At 43.4% G+C, this 15304-nt stretch overlaps 1 protein-coding gene across 2 annotated transcripts in view; it reads left to right on the plus strand.

Moving 5' to 3' along the window:
- GABRB3 (gamma-aminobutyric acid type A receptor subunit beta3) overlaps positions 1-15304 on the plus strand; it is a 259983-nt gene that overhangs the window by 105821 nt on the left and 138858 nt on the right. The window contains exons 1-3 of one of the 2 annotated variants that reach the window (XM_005283304.5): positions 729-1394; positions 2152-2243; positions 2430-2497. In XM_005283304.5, coding sequence (XP_005283361.1) covers positions 1315-1394; positions 2152-2243; positions 2430-2497 — 240 coding nt within the window. In that variant the 5' untranslated portion in view covers positions 729-1314. Of the gene's footprint in view, positions 1-728; positions 1395-2151; positions 2244-2429; positions 2498-15304 lie in introns of those variants that run through there. The other variant, XM_042840835.2, reaches the window with a different exon arrangement.

A 15304-nucleotide genomic window follows, 5' to 3' on the forward strand; every position in this document is an offset into this window, starting at 1 on the left:
TTTTAATTTAAGTCAGTGGGAGCTACAGTTGCTCAGAACCTGTGAAAAACAGGCCCAAGATACCTCAAATTGGATATTCAAAATTACTGGACCCTCTTGAAAATTGGAACTGTAGCCACTTCCACAAAGGTTCCCTGCCCACTCGGGGACCGCCATTCTCAGGCACTTCTACTGAACTCCTAAAACTCGCCTAAACCCATCTGTAGGTTAACTGCCTCATCACCCTTCTGCCAATCCTTGCGCACACCAATCCACAGATGCATTAGTGGAGTGGGACTTGGGGGGAAGCTGCATTCCACACCCAGTCCTGCTCATGGGTACCAGTGAGCGGAAGAAACTAGTTGCATGGGCGGCACTCATTTCTCAGCCCTGTTGGTGGGTGCACGTGTGTTTGCACCCAGGAAAGGGCATCCTCCGCTTGGCCCAGGTCAGGGGTGGACTAATGGAGGGAGCTGTGGCCACGAGTTGAGGCACTGGCTGAGCTTGTTCCGGGGGGTGTTGGTGGAGGACATTGTGACCATGGGGGGCACTCACTGAGCCCGGCCCAGGGGTTCGCTGGCGAAGGACGCTGCGCTCACTTCTCAGCCCTGGGCGTAGGTGCATCGCTGCCCGCGCGGAAGCGGCTCGCACCCAGCGCCGGGCGCTGAGCTCACGGGCTGCCCCAGGTCACGGGTGCACTGAGCATTTTGCCCCCACGGCTCAGCCCGCCGGCCTTTGGGGCCCTAGTGCGCGCTGGCCGGCGGGAGCGGGGCGGGGTTACCCCCCGGGCAGTGGCGGGAGCAGCTCCGGGGCACCTGTGGCTCCTGCCCCGCTGCCGGGCCGGGCTGAGGGGGCTGCCCCGGGTTTTTCCTGGGAGCTCGGGGCCGGGGCGGCTGCAGCTGGCGGGGTCCCAGCCGGGCGCCGGCTCTCGGGCTCCCCCGGTGGCACAGCAGCCAGCCCCGCACAGCTTCCCTCCCCGCCGGGAGGAGCCGGGGAAGCCTCCGCTCGCCCAGTACTTGAGACCCCCGGCCCCGGCACAGCCCGCTCCCCCCGCCCGCCCAGACCGAGGAGCCCTCCCCTCCCCGGGCGGAGGGAGAAGGGGCGGGCGGGAGGCGGGGAGGGGGAGCCAGGCAGCCGGGCTCCGGCGGAGGCGGGTGGGGGGTTCCTCCGGGGCTCGGCACAGCCCGGCGCCGGGGTCTCTGCAGCCCGGCGTGCGGGCGGCTGCCGGGGCCGGGGTGGGGGGTGGGGGACTGTCGCCTCCGCCTCTTCCTCAGCGGGCGGCTCTCGGGTCGCGGCGGCGGCGGCTGCTGCGGGGAGGGAGCCCGGAGCGGAGGGATGTGGGGCTTTGGGGGAGGCAGGATCTTCGGGATCTTCTCCGCTCCCGTCCTGGTGGCCGTGGTCTGCTGCGCCCAGAGGTAGGGGCTGCTCCGAGCCAGCGCGCCCGGCGGCCGCGGCTGGGTTAAAGGGCTGCGTTTCGGCAGGAAAACAAGCTGATCCTCTCTTTTCTGCCCCTCTCCCCTCGGCTTCCCCCTGCTCGCCTCTCTGCGCTTCCCCTTCTCGCCTCTCCCCATCCCGCCTCTCCCCCATCCCTCCTCTGCTCTCCTCATCTCCCCTATCCCCCATCCCTCCTCTGCTCTCCCCTCTCCCTTCTCTGCTCTCTCCTATCCTATCCCCCATCCCTCCTCTGCTCTCCCCTTTCCCTTCTCCTATCCCCATCCCACCTCTACTCTCCCCTCTCCGACCCCCCATCCCTCCTCTGCTCTCCCCTCTCCGATCCCCCCATCCCTCCTCTGCTCTCCTCATCTCCCCTATCCCCCATCCCTCCTCTGCTCTCCCCTCTCCCTTCTCTGCTCTCTCCTATCCTATCCCCCATCTCTCCTCTGCTCTCCCCTCTCCCTTCTCTGCTCTCTCCTATCCTATCCCCCATCCCTCCTCTGCTCTCCCCTCTCCCTTCTCTGCTCTCTCCTATCCTATCCCCCATCCCTCCTCTGCTCTCCCCTCTCCCTTCTCCTATCCCACCTCTACTCTCCCCTCTCCGACCCCCCATCCCTCCTCTGCTCTCCCCATCTCCCCTCTCCTATCTCCCACTCTTCCCCTATTCTATCCCCCTTCTTTTTCTCTTCTTTATCCCCATCGTTCGCCTCCCGACCCCACTTCCCATCTATCCCACAGCGTGAACGATCCGGGGAACATGTCCTTCGTGAAAGAAACTGTGGATAAATTGTTGAAAGGCTACGACATTCGCCTCCGGCCAGATTTTGGAGGTGAGTTGCCCTGTTCAGACGGAGCTGCGGTGTCTGGCTCGTTCCTGTGTCTGTGTGTGTGTCTGTGTTCAGCTAGTCTCTGTGTGGCCTGGAAAGTGTTTCCTGTTAAGGGAAAACGTGTTTCCAACAACTCTGTGGGTAAGAAGTGATGGGTAGGAGCTGATCGCTTCTCCTCCTCCTCCCCAGGACCTCCTGTGTGCGTGGGGATGAACATAGACATTGCCAGTATCGACATGGTTTCTGAAGTCAACATGGTAAGTCCCCAGCTGGTGTCTTCTGTATGCAAATAGCTTGGGGCTGGTGGTTGTGTTGTTGTGTTTGTTTATCCTGGTTTTGCAGCTGCTTGGGGTGTGGTTGGTCCCCAAAGACAAGGGACTGAAGTGTATTAGTTGGTGTTGTGGTAGGAGCTCCTAGCTCTGGCTGTTGGGAGGGACCGGTCCAGTGGACTATGGCTGAATGAATAGCTGAGCAGTTGTAACCAGAAGCTGTCCTTAAATCAATCAACCTGGCGGAAGCGTTTGCCAGCGCTTCTAGGACTCATTTAAGAGCTGGATGCTGCTGGGGGCATTTTTGTAGGCGGGAATATGTTACAGGTGAACGTTAGGTACAGCAGGATCCAGCTGGAAACTTGATGTCCCTGGAGATCGTTATCTTTGCTGCTGGAACGTGCTTCTTGTTGATTTGGGAAGCTTTAAGACGTTGGCCAGCACAGTCTATAATGCCTCAAATGTGCCAAAGGGCAATTCATTCTCTGATATGAGGGGTTGGTTTTGGTTCGTGGTAGCGGGTACAGTTGCGTACTGAACCGCCTTGGAATGAATACAGCTCCATGCTAAGGAGCTGTCCTAGGTGCTGTAAATGACCCTCTGTTCCCCAAACTCTTCTGTTGCTGACTGTGCTAAAAATGGTACGTATACATCTCGGGTTGACTGTCACTACTGCAGAGTGTTTACTGAATTGCTCAGATGGACTGAAAACAGTATGGAACAAAAATAGCATTTGTTTGCTGAAAATGTCAGTCCATAGCTAGTCAACCGACTGCATTTTACTTCCTGTAATTTCATTTAAATCTGTCTGTTAACATCATGGTACACTTTTTTGTTCATGGGGCCTAAGTCAGTCTCTTGCTTTAAAAGATGCATTTGATTTTAATTTGTTTACTTAATGTGAAAGCTTTCGAGGCTGCAGGAAGCAAAGGAAAATGCAGATTAGACACTGAATTGCAGATGAAAATATAAATGTAAAAGCCATTTTTATCAGGGTTATCAACTCTAGCTATAGTAAAGATAGTGTTGAAATATTTTGATTATATGCCAAAAATGCTACATTTATCAAAGGGCAACTTTTAAAATATTTCAAATGAAGTGACAACATATATCCAAAGCATTTGGAAGATACAAAACATTATTTAAATTTAAATTTGTCTCATAAATGTTAAATACCAATACTAATATTACTAGTTAACATAAAATTAACTTTTTCCCTTATAAAAATGTTGTCTGTTATTATTAAACACACAGGTTTAGGTTGCTCAGTTGCAATTCAGGAGCAATCCATCTGACATTCAGACAAAAAAAAGTAGTACAAAATTGAGAACTCAAAGGAACAGTTGATCACGTAATACACAAAAATTATTTTACAGTTGGAAGAAATAATGGAGAATTTTTTATATGCTTTACCTTTTAAAACATTTAGTTTTGTTGAACAGGAGAAAAATAATATTCTTTAACCAGATCTCAGGTGGTAAACAAGGATTAGAGAAAGTAATGAGTACTCACATTTTAGAGGGTTTTTTTGTTTGTTTGTTTGTTTTGGGGGGGGAATTTCAGACGTTCTCCCCAATTTCTGTTCTTTCTAGAAGAATCAACTCTGTGCTTGGTGAATGAGGAGCTAAAATGTGCCAGGACATAAGTTATTCTTATATATCTAAAACAGCACTATACTATAAGTACTATATTTCAGCCACTCAAACTATTTTTTTTGGGGGGGGGAATATCTGATTAATTAAAGCAAAAGAATGTGCCAAGTATTTCATAGCTCCTTTAAAGAGGCAGCGTGGTCTAGTGGACTGATCATGGGACTAGAGGGCAGGAATCTTTGAGTCCCAATTCCAAATCTGACACTTACTGTACAGTCTTGAGCAAGTCAATCATCCTCCCAATATCTCAGTTTCTCCCATCTACAAAATCAGGATAGCAATATTAACTGATTCCACAGGTCCTTTCATTATAATTTTGGCATTTTTGGTTTTCCAAACTTTGGAAAGCTGAACCTCTTTCCCTTCCCACTTTCAGGAAACTGAAATCAATCAATCACCCTCTGAAACCCAACCAGGTGTTGTTAAAGGTTTACGCATCTTGATTTATACATTTTTCACACCTTCATGGGTAATCCTTTGTGCCTTTCCCTATCCACTTGCACTTTGAGAAATGCCAGTGTGGATCTTCTTAGTATAGTTCCTCTCTTTCTTTCATGCTTCTTACATGAACAGTGTTATAGTTAATAATGTTCACATTTAAAGTGTAATTGGCATCTAAGTTTGCACCCATTGAGATGAGTGGGGCAGTTCATACCTCAGAGCTGTTATTTCAGGCTTTCTACAAACTCTGGTAGATGGCTCTGTGTCAGTTACATGCCATATTTCCAAGGTTTTCTCCACAACAAGAACAGCTTGTTTTTTTTTTAATAATATGGAAGATGAATCTTTTGAGAATAATTGAGAGATCTGTCTGCACCCCTCTAGCTAGTCTGTTGGTTGCACTCCATGATTTGGAAACTCTGCATTATGGATTAAATTAATATTAGTACAGCATTTTGTATATGCAAAATTATACATAAGATACAAGTATCACAGAGAGATAGAGAACACAACGTGTATTTCTTTAGGCATGAAAGACTCTTGATGCTAAATTCCGACTTCGCCTACCCACCTGCACAGAGTTGTAAGGGACAATAATAACCAACCACCCTCACCTTATGCCACTGCACAGGCTAATCAGACCTTGGGTTGAGAGTACAGCTACCTACTTCTACCCTTAATCCTCAAGACAGATCATTGATGGTGGGAGTGCTCAACCCTTTTGACACACTAGCCTGCACAGGTGAGCTGGGATGATATTTTAATTATCTGCTGGTCAGCAAGTTACTACCCACTCTCCCCCAGTCTCCAGAAGTCAGAGGAAACAGGTAAAGAATTGATTTCTTCACTGTTTTGTTTATAGGGCATGAGGCAAAGCTCCAACCTAGCACTTATTCGATACTCATCCATGGTTAACAGGTGTTATTTATTCAGAACTTCATAAGAAAATATTAACAGGCTAAGATTCTCATAACAGCAATACATAGTGATTCTAAAGGGAACTGCTGAAAATAATACTTTGCTACAAGCACAAAAATGGGCAGAAAACCCTTCTAGATCTGATTGGTGGATAATTTATTGCAACTTGAATTTTTGAGGGGAAAAAAGACAACCAGAGTCTTCATTTACAGGTAGGTTCAAACAGTAGAGGTAGATATTTTTTCTCTACCTGTTTCAGATGACTCTGGACTTGTTTGGAATAACCCCCTAGACCTATATTGAGAGGGTAGAGACAGAAAAGAGAGGTTCTTTTGCTCACTAAATTATAATTTTTGAGATAGTAATTTGCAAAAATATAAAACACATTTTGTTTGAAGAACTGAGCCAATATCTTGAACCTTCCTGCTGGCTATCAAATTTTAATCTTTGACAAATACTGTTTCATTTAATTCCAGACAGCTACTACTAGTTTTAACCTTTAACCTCATTAACTATTAAAAAAATCTTGCAGGCATTACTTTTTATAAAATGTGATAACATTGACATGAATTTCTTTAATTTAAACTTTTGCTATCACCTTTTATATAGTTAGCCTGTTAAAATTCATCTGTACATTAAAGATAAAATAATGAGAGGATTAAAATTCTTTGATTTTCTTTGCATATAAATAAAAAATTACTACACTGATATTATTATACTGCCTTGTAGGCAACACGTAATGGGGCTTTCAGTGATATAATGGGAACTCTTTGAAACTAAAATGATAGTTTGTATTGTATTCTTTCCTGAATCTTTAGCAAACTGCAGATTCCAACATAAAAATCATCCCATATAAATCTTTAGTTACTGTAAATTACAAATACTAAGTTTTAATTAACTTTGTAACATATTGGTGTTTGGAACTTCTTTCAAGGACAATTCTGCTGACAACTCTTAAAAAATCCTTTAGTCCTACATGATTTAACTGCCTGGTTTTTTAACATGGAAAATGGAGGGAAATGGCATTGGGCCCTCATTATTTCTGTCTCTTCTTCCTGAACTGAAGATAAGTGCTCTCTGCAGGAGACTGAATTTTATGGGACTACTAGTGGAATAAGAAGTTGAAACTGATGGGAATATTTGAAGAGCATGGCGACATTAATCATGAATAAGGTTGGCATGATCTGACCTTTAAGCTATAACTACTTATGGAACTATTGAAAATTGGTCTGCATTTTCCTTAACTAATGGAAAAAGGTAAACATTGACCCTGTTTTTGATGCTGATATACAAAGACAGATGTGTGTGTGGGGGGGAGGGAGGGTGACATTTAAAATGACTTTAGGCTTGCATAGGACCAAAACATTTTCCTGAAGAAAGCTTTAAATAAACATCAGTTTATATTTAATTCTCTCTTAATGTGAGATTTGCCTTATTCCTGGTCTCCTTCCACTCCCTGCCTTTGTACCCCCATCCTTACCACCACCTCTGCCCCTCTGATGTCACCATTTGTAATCTATCTATCCCGATCCACCCCTCATCCCCTTCTCTTGCTGTGTCTGGAACACCTATTTCATCTAAAAAAAACCAGGAGTACTTGCATACTCTGTATGCATCCGAAGAAGTGGGCTGTAGTCTACGAAAGCTTATGCTCTAATAAATTTGTTAGTCTCTAAGGTGCCACAAGTACTCCTGTTCTTTTTGCGGATACAGACTAACACGGCTGCTATTTCATCTAAGAAGGTCTCCTCTTATCTCATTCCCTCCAGCTCCTGGCTCTCACAGAGACCTGGATCTCTTTGTCTGATACTGCCTCTGCAGCTATTCTCTCTCTTCCCGAGGCTGCCCCACCTGACACACCTTCCACCCTGGTTCAGACCATGGTGGGGGTGTTGGGCTTCTCCTCTCCCATTCTGGCCACTTCCAAACCCTCCCTCCTTCCCCTTCCCACTCTTTCTGATCTTTTGAACAGCTCTGCATCTGACTCTTCTCTCCTCTCCCCCTCCATATAGCTGTTGCTAAGTTCCCTCTCTGACCATCACCTAGTCTCCTTCAACATTGCTCATCAGCCCCTTCTCTTACCCCTGTCACTTGTTCTTTTTATGATTTCCAGGCCATAAGTGTCAATGACTTCTTGTTTGCTTCCAGCCCTCTCCTCCCTGCCCTCTTACCTTTCTTCCATTGATATCGTTGTTGATTCACTCCAGTCCTCACTCTCCTTCAACCTTGACTTTTCTGCCCCCCCCCCTCTCATTGCAAGGTCTGCTCTGCCAGTCCCAAGCCCTGGCTTACCCCAATATCCACTTCCTACATTCCTGCTCTCCTGTTATGGAGTGTCTCTGGCAAAAGTCCCATGATCAGGCTGAACTTCTGTCATTATAAATCCGTTCTATCCTTTTTCAGTTCTGCCATCTTCCTAGCTAATCAGCTGTACTTCTCTCTCTTAATCACATCTCATGCCTGCAATCCTAGCCACATTTTCTCACCTTTGACTCACTCTTCAAACCCTCCCTTCCTCCTGCGCCCACTTCTTTCTCTGTGCAGGATCTTGCCAATTTTTTTCATGAGAAAATTGATAAAATATGACATGACCTTCCCCCCTGCCCTGGGTTTGCCTTCCCTTTCCCCCATCTACAACTCTCTCCTCCTTCCCCTCATTTCAGACACAGACTTTTTTTCCTGCTCTCCTCCTTTAAACCTTCCACTTGTCCCAGTGACCTTATCCCATCACCTGATCTCACTTGCACCCACTCTTATCTCCGACCTTACTCTTCTCCTTAACCTCTCAACTCTCTTCTGATTCCACCCAATACAAACATACTTTAGTCCTTCCAATCTTGAAAAATTTCACTCTTGATCCCTCTTGCCTCTCAAACTACCACCCCATTTTTCTTTCATCTCTAAACTCATTGAATGTGCTGTTTGCAATCATTGTCTGGAGTTCCTCTCCTCCAATTCTAAATGCTCTTCATCTGGATTCTTTCCCTTGCACTCCTCTGAAACTGCTTTAACCAAAGTTTCCAGTGACCCCTTCCTTACCAAATCTCTCAGAACTGCATTCTAACCTCCTTGACTGTCAGCTACCTTTTACACAGTTAACCATGCTTTTCTTCTTAAAATATTGTCTTCCCTTGGCTTCCATGACTGTCTCCTAATTCTCTTCTGAATTCTTTATTTGCTCCTTCAGCGTGTCCTTTGGAGCAGCTGTTCTCAACCTTCTTTCATTTTTAATTCCTAAAAAATTTAAAATGTAGGTGCTGACCCCTTTGGAAATTTCAAATGGAGACTCCATTTATAATGATGGGAATCTATTGGAAATCTATTGTCCGTATATATAGTTCAGTCAGTTTTCAGTCTAAGTATTTTGCAGACCCCTTAGATATAGTCTGTGAACTCCCAGGGGTCCACAGACCACAGGTTGAGAACCACTGCTTTGGAGGATCGTCCTCATCCCTCTCCAACTTTGTGGGGGGGATCAACTGGGCTTTGTCCTTGACCCTCTTCTACTACACCTTATCTCTGGGGAATATCATTGCAAACCCAAATTCAATGACCATCTCTATGCTGATGCCTCACAGATCTACCTTGGTACTCCAGACCTGTCTCCTTCTTCCATAATAAAATCTCAGCCAGTCTTTCTGACATCAGCTGTCAGTTCAAGCTAAATGTGGCTAACATTTAATCTTGTCCCCCAAGCACTTCATACTACTTCCTTTTTCTATCCCCGTGGACGACACCACCATTTTGCCTGTCACTCAAGCCTGTAATTGGATCATCATCTTTGTCTTAGCCTGGATGTGAGGACTTAGAGCAGGGCCGCCCCGGGGGGGGGGGGGGGGGGGGGAGGGCAAGTGGGGCAATTTTCCCCGGGCCCCACAGTGGCCCCCATGAGAATATATTCTATAGTATTGCAACTTTTTTTTATGGAAGGGGCCCCTGAAAGTGCTTTGCCCCAGGCCCCCTGAATCCTCTGGGCGGCCCTGACTTAGAGAGAGGTCCATGTCTAAATCTTGCTGATCCTTTCTGCATAACATCTCTAAAATATGGCCTTTCCAATCCATCCATGCAACTAAAATTGTCATTTAGCGTCTCATCATTTTATGCCTCAGTTTCTGAAACATCCTTCTCTCTGGCCTTGACAAATGCAATCTTGGTCTACTCATATACGTTCGGAATGCTGCTACAAAGATCATTTTCCTAGCCTGTCGCTTTGATGATTTCACACCCTTTCTCTGAATTCCATCACCAGCTTCCCCTTCTCTTTGTATCAAATATAAGCTGCTTGTATTCAGTTCAAGGCTCTTCGTGGTCAGTCCCCACCCTACTTATCATCTGTCATTGATAACCAAGCCATCAGTGCTCCCCTTTGATCTCCCCATGAGGCCAGCTTCTACTGCCCACTTGTTAAATTTTCAAACAAACACCTTCGTTTTTTTTCCCATGCTGCCCTGAATCCTTGGGAGGGCTCCTTGTAAACATCCAGAAACCTACCTCGTTATCCACTTTCTAATCCCTCTTCAGAGTCTGCTTTTTGCCATGATGCCTACAAAAAGCTTGCCAGTGGTTAGGCTGCTACTGTACAGAGACCCCTGACTATCAAACTGATTAATATTTGTTTCATTGTTTACTCCCCCATCTGTCTATATCCATCAGTTGTGTCTTGTTTTATACTTGGATTATAAACTGTTTGGGGCAGGGACCGTGTTTGTACATCACCTAGCACAAAGGGGACCTGGCCCATGATTGGGGCTTCTAAGTAAAACAAGTTAATAATAATAATTAATTAATAATGTATTCTGTATTTAGTATTATAGAAATTATCTGGACAGTTATGGTGTACTGTCCACATCCTATTGATAAATAAGTATCTGGTATATAAATTATAATCCACAACAAGTTTTTAATTTAATACTTTGTGCACACAAGTACAGTAACTGCAATTTGTGCAATTAATCTGCATAGATGAGGCAAGATTCTCAAAGAAGGCTCACAATCTGTGCAGAACTCGATTAATATTTTCTTGTCTGTGCCCACCTGCATTTGTGCATGCTTTTCTATTACTGTGTGCAGTGGCAGTGGTTCACCGTCCCAGGCCAATGGGGGGCTGCGGGAAGCGGCAGCCACACATTCCTCGGCCAGCGCCGCTTCCCACGGCGCCCATTGGCCTGGAACAGTGAACCACGGCCAGTGGGAGCCACGATCGGCTGAACCTGCGGATGTGACAGGTAAACAAATCGGCCCGGCCCGCCAGGGTGCTTACCCTGGCGAGCCGCGTGCCAAAGGTTGCCAATCCCTGAAATACACATTCAAATAAAAATGGGTTAAAATGCACCTGTGAGCCTCTGCCCACTGAAACTTTGTCCAACAGTATTGGAGATAATATACAGACATCTTCCTTTTAGGAACAGAAGATTTAAAGATATTTTTCCTCTGATTTGAATAGCTTAGCTTTTTATCTCTCTTTTTACACTATTTTGCTTTGCTGCATCCTGGACTCTGTACATTTTTTGCCATATGTGTGATTTTTTTTGCTTGGGTGTGGCTAGCACAGAAAATTAACCAACTCTTACATTTTTTATCAGAGTGCTAGACTCCATCCTGGCTTGACAGTATCAACAACCTGTGAAACTATATATCATGATTCTTGCACTGTGTTGGCCTCTGAATAAAATAACTTAGATCCAGATATATAATTTTCAAGCACACAAATATTCACCCTATTTATTTTTAACATATTGAATACACTCTCCCAATTTTTTTTATTAGCAAATCACAATTTAAAAAGACAAAATATTTGGAGGATTAAGACAGTGCACTTTCACTTTAGTATAGTTTTAAGATGTGGTTCAGGGAATAGGTTATGGTCTAACCTAGGGTGACCAGACAGCAAGTGTGAAAAATCGGGACAGGTGGTGTGTGTGTGTGGGGGGGTAATAGAAACCTATATAAGAAAAAGACCCAAAAATCGGGACTGTCCCTATAAAATCGGGACATCTGGTCACCCTAGTCTAACCAGCTGGGGTGAATGAAAGTTGTTGCCATCTGATGGCTCTTGAATTGTGTGAGATAAATTTCTAATCACTGTCTTGTTCTTAATAAATAGGGAACCACATAACCAAACCACCATCACAATTTGGAGTCAGGTTGTCAGTCTTAGCTGAAATGATAAGAATTAGATGAACTAACCTTTTCCCTTTAAGGTATAGAGTAAGCTTGTGGTGATGGTGTGATGTCATGTAAGGAACCTTGCACTAGTGCTGCCTATACTACATCCTTCCTGTGAATGTATACAGAAGACTTCAGACTTCCGGGCTGTTGATCTGATGCTATTTACAAGCTCTCAGTTCAATAAAATTAAACCAAAATCAACATAACTCAATAGGTATAGTTAGTTAGTTATACAGTCATTTTGCTGCTTATGAGACTACTGTACCCATGAAATTAGTCTTACATAAAGTCAGACCATAAAACTTTGTTGTTTCCAAAAAGGATGTAATCTCTTCTATGTTAATGCTGTAATAATTATTTTTATATTTGTTCAATTGTAAAACTGCAAATCAGCAAACAGACTTCACTGGATTCCTACTGACTTTCATAGCAGTTTTAAATTCTCCTGACAAACTACAGTTAGTTGCTATTGTAAGGTCATCTAACTTTATTATTTTCTAAGGAGAAGTAGTGGCCACATTGCATTAGGGGGTGGTGAATAAACAATGTTTTTTAAATGAACTACTATAATTTCCTCATGCTATGTGTCATAATAAGCAGATCCCTTGTAAATATTATCTTTATTTACAATTTAAAATTTATATCAGCCATTAAATTATTACTAGCTTAATGTGTATTTTGTAATAAGATTCAGTTGGAAAAATTGGGTTGGCTGGAGTAAATGATACAATTGGATAAATATTATTTAATATAAAAATAAATAAAGGTCTTTTAGCTAGAGAGAAAATCTACATGATTGGAATTCACAACTTTCTCACTAATTTAAAAGGTTAGTAGGTTAAGCAACAAAAATATTATGCTGCCTAGCAGTGATTGTAGAATTCTGTCCATATTTCTCATGTGGACTGGCTGTATTCCTGCTTATGTTTTCAAGTGATTTGGCTATGACTTTTCAAAGGTAGACTCAGAGCCATTGCTATCAGGCAAGTGGTAACTGAAAAGTATGTATGTTGCAACTATAAGGACAAAAGGAGTTAAAATATAGTTTTCCATTATTATGTCAATTATCTGAACAGTAAGGACCCAGTTATGGGACCCTTGCTCATGTTGTTCAAAACTCACAGGAATAGTCTGATTGGTTTCAGTGGAACTGTGTGTGTAAGTAAGTATTGCCAGTGTGAGCCCAGTTATGTTCAGAAACATTCCTTAGATCTGATTCAGCTCCCATTGAAGTCAGTGGGAGTCTCTGCATTGACTTCAGTGGGTATTGGACTTTGGCCCCTTAGAATATGGGAAGACAGTACTTCTGTGCGTTGGACCCTAAACTTCTCTCTCCTTCAGCTGACAATCTTTGAAAATGCTCAAAAAGAAGAACAGGAGTACTTGTGGCACCTTAGAGACTAACAAATTTATTAGAGCATAAGCTTTCGTGGACTACAGCCCACTTCTTCGGATGCATATATATATATATGCATCCGAAGAAGTGGGCTGTAGTCCACGAAAGCTTATGCTCTAATAAATTTGTTAGTCTCTAAGGTGCCACAAGTACTCCTGTTCTTCTTTTTGCAGATACAGACTAACACGGCTGTTACTCTGAAACCTTTGAAAATGCTAGCACTCTGATAGATAAATTGTCTGTAAAATGCTATAAATGGTGAAGATTCATAAAGAGTTGCAAACTCTTTACATCTTGCAGTTTTTCCTAATCCTTAGATGATAGGAGTAGGGATATCCAGGAATGAGTGATATTTGTAGTATGTAGATCCTTACTCATGATGGTGAGAACTTATTCGAATAAGTAGTTCCAGTGAAGTAAATGTGTCTAGTTATACAAGTACTCAGTAGTTTGAGAAGAATAGCACAGTTGAGTCCAAGGAATTCTGGAAAATAGTAGCACCAAAGGATGGGATCAGTTAGTAAGAATACTCCTTTTCCCAACAAATTTTATTTTTAATCAGGATTTGATTATCTAAAGAAATTAAATTTCAGCTGTGTCACATGTAATCCCTTAGTGTTTATATTAGTATAATAGAAGGGTGTTTGGGTGTGTGTGGGGGAGAAGGATTTAGTAATATTTGGTAAACAGAAGGTGGTTTTAGTGTATCCAGAACAAATCTTTTTTTTATCCAAATATGACAGCTGGTCCAAAAAAAAATATAGCTAGGAGAGGAATCAATTCAAAAGGAGAGTTCATTTAATATTTGTAATTGAATTTCACACTTCTGTATACTTACATAGATTGCAGGGGGAAAAAAGTAAGTGTAAGCATGTATAACTCATTATTATAAATGTGATTGAACCAATAATTTTAGCAAAGTAATTTGTTCTCTCAGCAGTTAGGAGCCAGTTGCAGGTTGCTTTGTTAATGTAACCTGCAATACAAATTTATTATTGTGTGAAGGGGAGAAGGAATCTGAAACAGCTGTGCTGGGGGCTCTGCATTTATGCTGGGTAATTGGCAGTTCCTTAGCAGTTAATGACTTTTTTTCTTTATATTCATCTGAATGTTGAATTTTCATTAGTATATGTGCATAGTCTTTAGTGGAGTACTAAATTGTCTTCTTTATTGCATTATCACTTAATTCATTTACATTGTAAGAAAATAAATTAAAGATGTAAAAGAACATAAGGCTTAGGATATGGGATTTTTGCATATATCATTATGAATTTAAACAAGTTACATGTAACACATTTGGGCTATAGCTAGCTCGGGTTCACTTCTGGCCTTTGCAATTCTAGCATTTTGTCTACTGTTCCTCTAGCACCAGTGAAGCTCCAGTAGTGGAAACACTCTTGTGGGTCAGGCACAGGAGATTTTTACCACTGTGTTGTCTAATCCTGTTGAGAACAACAGTGGGAAAAGTGCTGGATGACCATTGTAGATGCAATTTGGGAAGCAAAAGTCCCATCCAACTCCCACCACCATCTCTCCAAGTGTAGATTAGAAGTTCCTAATAATTCACGTTATTTTGTACAAGGGAGATACTTCAGCCCTGAAATTGTAGGAACCCTGGGAAAGGCCAGATTGAGAGTAGAAAATTAGACTCAAGCTAGGGAGTTATGTTGCATGGGAATTGGGCGAGCACTTTCAACTCTCCTGTTTTTCTCTCCCCCACCTCCTCCACAGCAATGTAGTAACTCTTAGCTTGAGGAGTCTTATATATTTTTTAGGCTACCATTGTGCAATGGATTCACCATTCTCTAGAAAGCTACGTATATATTCCTTTATACCCCACAAATATACAGTACATAAATAATATAACTGTGATGTTTATCTTAGGGCTCCCTATAGGTAGATATTATCTTGTAGAAACTTACGAACATGAGTGGCTTTGCTGGTGTGAGTAGTCCCATTGACTATAAGCTACTTGTATGGGTAAAATGTATGCAGGACTTACAAAATAGATATTGGGCCTCATTCTGCTGTCGGAAGAGCCTGAGTGTTCAGGCCCCAAAATCTGTGGATCATTCTTCTTCCATGCTGGTCTTGAGGCATCTTCTGGACTCAAAGGCTATCCATGCTGGTTACCACTTACCTCTACCCTGCCACCTGGCTTTTGTATTGCCCCTTGACAGCATGGAGATGGCAGGATACACAGTTTCACAGTATTATGGG

Source organism: Chrysemys picta, chromosome 1, assembly GCF_011386835.1.
Source record: "Chrysemys picta bellii isolate R12L10 chromosome 1, ASM1138683v2, whole genome shotgun sequence".
NCBI classification, from domain to species: Eukaryota; Metazoa; Chordata; order Testudines; family Emydidae; genus Chrysemys; species Chrysemys picta.